Consider the following 6070-nt stretch of genomic DNA (forward strand, 5'->3'; position numbering starts at 1 on the left):
GGCTCTGCGTGAATAGAGCAGCGTGTCAGCCGACCCTAATTGGGATTTAGCCACCCAAAGCACATGCACAAAGTGACAGAGAAGCACAGGTTTCAAAGAAAGTCACAACTTTTGCCCTTCTTGGTGAATATAAGAAAGCTCTTTCCCTCGGCTCAGGGTAAACGTGCATTTTTCTCATAGGATGGAGGTTAGTGACCCAATTGGCTTTAGTGTTATTGCAAACTAGAAGTGTGAGAAAAACCACTGTTATGGCAAAGTGCATGTTTAAAGACACGTATCCTTGACTTGCCTGTATGTTTGAACGGGGCCAGATATTTCAGCCGAAGTCATGCTTATTATCTGAACAAATACCTGAATAATGTATTGTTTCCCCCCTTTTTCGTTTATGTTTTAGACAGGCAAAATTCACAATTTAGGTTGTTTTGTAGCGGAGATTCTGCAGTAATTAAATACATTCTAGAAATATAAATAATAATACATGCCTATTTATAATAAAAGTACTATTATAATACATTTAATTAAAAAAGAGCATATTAAATAGAATAAAATGTTATATCTAAGTCCGATAGGTCATATATTTGCAGATTGAAAATGTTTTGGGGAATGCTTTTTGGGGGGAAATAATGTGTTTGTAAAGGCAGATTAATTAAATATTGTTTTTGTTTGTTTGTTTATTTGTTTGTTTATTTCACTTAATAACAAGCCTCGTTCCTTCCAAAGCATAATATGTTGCACCGTAAAGACGAAGCACCATGGAGAGCTCCACATACCACGCACACGCACACACACACACGCACACACACACACACACACACACACACACACACACACACACACACACACACACACACACACACACACACACAGACAAACACACACTCTCCTGCATGTCTGTTAATTGTATTGATAATATATTCCGTCCCATCACTTTGACGAGAAGTGCATTTATCTCCATGCACCTCAGCCTAAATATATAGGCTGATTTATATACATCGTTCGGGTCGGGTGCACATTAATAACTCGCTGTATAACAAAATGTAATCTAATGATATGAGCGTCTCGCTGCTCCTCATTATATCGCCGATTGACAGTTCTAGGTTCAAACTAATTGTCTCCCGCGTTTCGGGTGGGATGAGCTTGTGGAAATGATGTCCGAGGCAAATATTGATTATTTTCTACATGAGGTCTGAGCATAATCATCAGAAAAATTACTTATTAAACATTGATATAAGATGATTTAATAGAGGCGCATTGTCTTTAACGATAATTATGGTAATTTCTAGTCTTTATTGAATTACTTTTTTTCGTTTTAGTATCTCAAATCTTAGTGTGTAAAAATATATATTATTATTATTATTTTCTTTGGCAATGCAAATTACTCAGATATTCTGATATTCAGCATTTTCTTTGATAGGAACTTCTTTTAATTAACTATTAATTTGTATTTCAATATGTTCTGTCCAAAATCTTGTCCAATCATATTAAGCAATACATATTAAGCAATTTTGATCATTCCTTTCTTCAAAAGCAAAATAATTTACTAATGTAAAAGCACTCTGTAAAATGATATTACATTCATAATCTACAGTTGACTTTATTCAGATGTGTTAATTTGTAATAATACTGGCATAGTCATGTTATTGCTGCCATAACATCACTGGTCCTGTTCCTATCTTTTGTTGCAGATTCTCTTAGTGTGTTGCATGTCTCTGCTCTACGCCCTTGAACAGGACACTGAGTGTGTTTGGCATCTGTTGGCCGGATCCAATCGCTCCCGATCAGCAGCAGGAGGAAAAGGTGTGGATATGGATGGAATGAGGACAGGAAACGGCTGTGTGCCGTCACTCTGCTGCAGGACAGAATTTGAATGACTGACTCCTTAGCCCTCAAGAAAGTGTCAGGATGACGGCCTCAACCCTCAGGTGACTCTGTCTTTCTCTCTGTTCTGCTCTTCCCTCGCTACTTACTTTCCCTTTTTTCACTCCTCATCCATCCAAGCTAAAGCTACCAAAATATGCAACACTTCATTCCAGTCTTGAAAATAGTATTCATAACATTCTTTGTCCTTATAAGGCACATCAAACACTGAAAAAGACATCAAGAAAGACAAGGGTGATTGAATGATGATAGCTTTATTTTTGGTAGAAAAAAAGGGGGAGGGTAAGGCACACTAAAGTTTAGAGGTGTTGGCATTTAAACCCTATGAGCTGAAGATTTCACTCTGGTCATGGTCTTCTTGTCCAGGGCAAAGGGTAAAGGTCAGAGCCCAGACATGGGCTGGTCAGTGCAAAGCTCAGAGGGGCGTGGAGGGTTAAGGGCGAGAAGCGGTCACTTGGGAATTCACGCTGCTCATTCCTCGTCAGAGTCATCGGCTGCACCACTGATGATGTAGGTTTGTTCCTGGTGGTCCATCTCCAGCACGTTATCCTCATTTTTAACCGTTCTAAACATCAGGAAAGAACACATAGTGAAAAAGAAAAAAAGGTTTGTTCGACTTCTTGATCCCTGCTGCCTGTATGCATGGACTTATACCTCACCCTGTCAGAATATTGGTTAGCTAATTCCTTCTTTATCAAAGATGAAAAAAAAATAGGAAAAATAGATAGTACCTTTACCTAATGAGTACCGTCCTCCTCTCCGTCAGCTCCACAGCCTGCTCTGCGTAAGGCTCGTGGACATCATATCCACCCGATCCATATCCTATCCCGTCACCAACTCCTCCACCAACTCCTCCACCAACTTTCCCCATTCCACCAACGGCGGATAGTGCGTCACCTCTACCCACACCATCAATTCCCCCGCTGCCTCCGATTCCGCCACCCATTCCAGCAGAACCCATTCCTTGTTTGTTACCTCCATCTCCATCTATGGCTCCACCATTTCCATCACCCGCCCCTCCACCAACACCGCCACTTCCTCCTCCGGACCCCATACCACCATCCCCAGTACCCAATCCTCCAGCACTATTGCCCAGACCTCCAGCACCAGTGCCTGCACCCACAGCCCCAGCACCCAAACCTCCAGCACCAGTGCCTGCACCCCCAACCCCAGTACCCAAACCACCAGCACCAGTGCCTGCACCCACAGCTCCAGCACCCAAACCTCCAGCACCAATGCCTCCAGCACCCAGTCTGCCAGCACCAGTGCCAACACCATTCATTCCTCCAGCACCCATTCGTCCACCACTACCCACACCTCCTGCCCCAGCTCCTGATCCATGACCATAACCGATATCAGCCCCTCCTGCCCTACCAGCAGGGCCCATCTTGTCATCTGGACCTCCAGCACCCATTCCTCCACCCATTCCTGCAGCGCCGCTATCTAAACCCGTTCCCATGCCACCTGCACCCATAGCACCACTCATTCCTGCTCCACTCCCCATGCCACCAACACCTCCCATCATTGTGCCGCCACCCATTCCACTAACACCACCCATGCCTCCTCCTCCTCCACTGAAGCTCATCCCACCACCAATGGCACTCATGCTACAACTTCTAAGAGAGAGAGTTTGCATCATGCCAGAGAGCCGCAGATCCTCTCCTTCAACAAGTTTCCTGTTACAAAAACAAACCAATGTTATCATTTATTTAAACATATTTAATGGCATTAAATCCATTGTATCACATGTTTTCCTTCACCTGTATGTTGTAATTTCAATCTCCAGAGACATCTTGACGTTCAGAAGGTCCTGGTACTCGCGCAGGTGCAGAGCAATTTTCTCCTTGTAGGATTTCAGCTCCAACTGCAGGGCCTCAATCCGAGCCTATTAGGTTAACAACACCATCAACTGACTATGAATTGATCATCGCTGTGGCTTTGTATCTGCATGCATAGACAGTTGAATCTGGTGTGGTCACATGCACCCTGGGATTATACAAGCCTATTTACCTGCAGGTCTTCCAGTTCCTTCTTGTACTTTTCTTGTGTCTCTCTGATCTTGAACTCAAGAGCTTCATTCTTCGTACTCAGGGAATCCAAATCACGGTCTTTGTTTTGGATCTAGAGACATTTCATTGTGATTCAACTCATTCAATATCAATTGTCAATCACTCCTTATTTAAAAAAAAAAAAAATCACTTTTAATACTCACATCCTTTTTGGCACCTGCTATTTGATCTCTAATGCCTCGAACCCTATCCACATGCCTTGACGTCTTACTGGTCAGATCTTCAAACTTGTTTTTATACCATGAATCCATCTCCTAATAAAAAGGGATGAAACATGTATATGAATGTAATCTAAAAACAGAGATCTTGACCCAGCTGATGTGTGATTATTTTACCTGGAGATTTTTGGCTGCTATGTCGTCATACTGGGTTTGGATTTGTTTCAAAGCGGCTGCCAGGTCAGGTAGCTCGAATGCACTCTGAGCTGTCGCGTGAGCTGAGTAGATCCTGCTCATGAGCTCCTCAATTTCCTGGGGAAAACATTTCATATTAAGTAATCAGGAAGCGCAAAGGCAAGCTGATTCAATCATTCTTACGTGAAGTTGTTATCCACCTGTTGATGGACCCGTTTTAGGAAAGCAATTTCAACCTCCAGCTGCTCCAGCTTCTTCTCCAAGGCGATGCGAGAGGATGTGGCTTTGTCAACATCCTAAAGAACACACACCACGATTAACTTGGCACTGCAAACTAATTTGAAGACAAAGGAGAAATTGGTTAATTAAATGCAACCTACTGGACGGAAGGTTTCAATGTCTAACTCGGCTTTCCTCCTCAGCTCCACTGCCTCCTCATATTTGATTTTGATTGCCTCCAGTTGAACAGCTGCGGAGTCCTTCGCAGCCAAGGAAAGGTCCTAAAAACAAAGAGGCCAGAAGTAATTTGGTTGCCTTTCAGATTAGGAGGTTTGTGCAAATTGTAGATCAGCCACTTTTGCATTATCATTTTCTATTTGAACTTATTTCCTGTGCGTGTGTGTTTGCGTGTGTGGTTTCAAATGTAAAATCAAGCCATCTCATCTGTGTCTAAATCATAGCTGAAGACAGCTGTGCTCCAGGACACCTTAACACGCAGAGGCACCTCTCTATTTGCCTGCCAGAAATAAGCCTGTTACCAGGTTAGCAACCTTGAAAACACCAAGTTGACATCTTGTATTGTTGCTTGGATGGATCCAATACAGCTCAGTGAGATGTAAAACCTCGCCGGAAACAAAACAATTCAGTCCTTATGGTCTACTAAGCATGAGGAATGGAGGCGATGCGCGGCTTGGAGAATTCTGTCTCACCCGCTGAACTCTCATCTGGTCAGCAATCTTTTTCAGCTCCCTCAGTTGTTCCTCGTATAGCAGGCGCAGACCTGTTGGATTCTCAAAGCGGTTCTGGTATGCCTCGATCTCAGATTCCAAAAGCCTGTTCTGCTGCTCAAGTGATCGGACCTGTACAGGAACATATCTTTTGTGATTTAAAGTGTGTCTAACAGACACTGATATGTTTCCTCCCCATTTGCATATATTGATCTGTACTGATAGAAGAAGTCAAATGTGGTTAGTTTGAAGGCCGCTTTACCTTGTTAATGTATAGAGCCAGTCTGTCATTGAGAACAATCATCTCCTGTTTTTCAGTTGTACGTGTGCTGAGGAACTCTTGGTTCTCAGCTGCAGAAACATCCAGATCAATAGCAGGTTCTCCAGTAGGCCCAACACACACCATGGCTCCTGCACTCACACTGAAGTCACCCATGAGCAAAAATACATCACATTTACTGAAAGAGTAATATCATGAGAGAATGTCTTGAAACAGAGCAAAAGGTAAACAAATGTATAACGGCAAATAATAATCCTACTATGTTACTCATCACCCCTACATCACTCCATCTGTAGTCACTGCAGTTGACAGTGCTTACCTTGCCCCACCAATGCGAGTCCTGCGTGCGGCCGAGATGTTCCTCCGTCCCGCTGACTCCACACGCATGCTCCCGGCCCCTGATCTGCAGGAGTAGCCGGCGGAGGCATGACGGGAGTCTCTCCTGGTGGGGGATGGGCTGGACACCCTGACCTGGTAGGACGAGCTGCTGCTGTCCTCAAAGTGACGGCGGTAGGACGAGATCCTGTCCTGGCTGCGGCTCAT

General features: G+C 43.8%; 1 protein-coding gene across 1 annotated transcript; it reads right to left on the reverse strand.

Moving 5' to 3' along the window:
- Nucleotides 1–2349: 2349 nt before the first annotated feature.
- LOC117460297 (desmin) lies at nt 2350–6070 on the reverse strand. Its single transcript, XM_034101626.1, has 11 exons — nt 5847–6070; nt 5510–5669; nt 5230–5379; nt 4681–4800; nt 4501–4596; nt 4283–4417; nt 4091–4201; nt 3889–3999; nt 3639–3763; nt 2616–3554; nt 2350–2443 (listed from the first exon to the last, which is right to left on the reverse strand). The coding sequence occupies exons 1-11, from the start codon at nt 6068–6070 to the stop codon at nt 2350–2352; spliced, it is 2265 nt and encodes a 754-aa protein (XP_033957517.1).

Source organism: Pseudochaenichthys georgianus, chromosome 16, assembly GCF_902827115.2.
Source record: "Pseudochaenichthys georgianus chromosome 16, fPseGeo1.2, whole genome shotgun sequence".
Lineage (NCBI taxonomy): Eukaryota > Metazoa > Chordata > Actinopteri > Perciformes > Channichthyidae > Pseudochaenichthys > Pseudochaenichthys georgianus.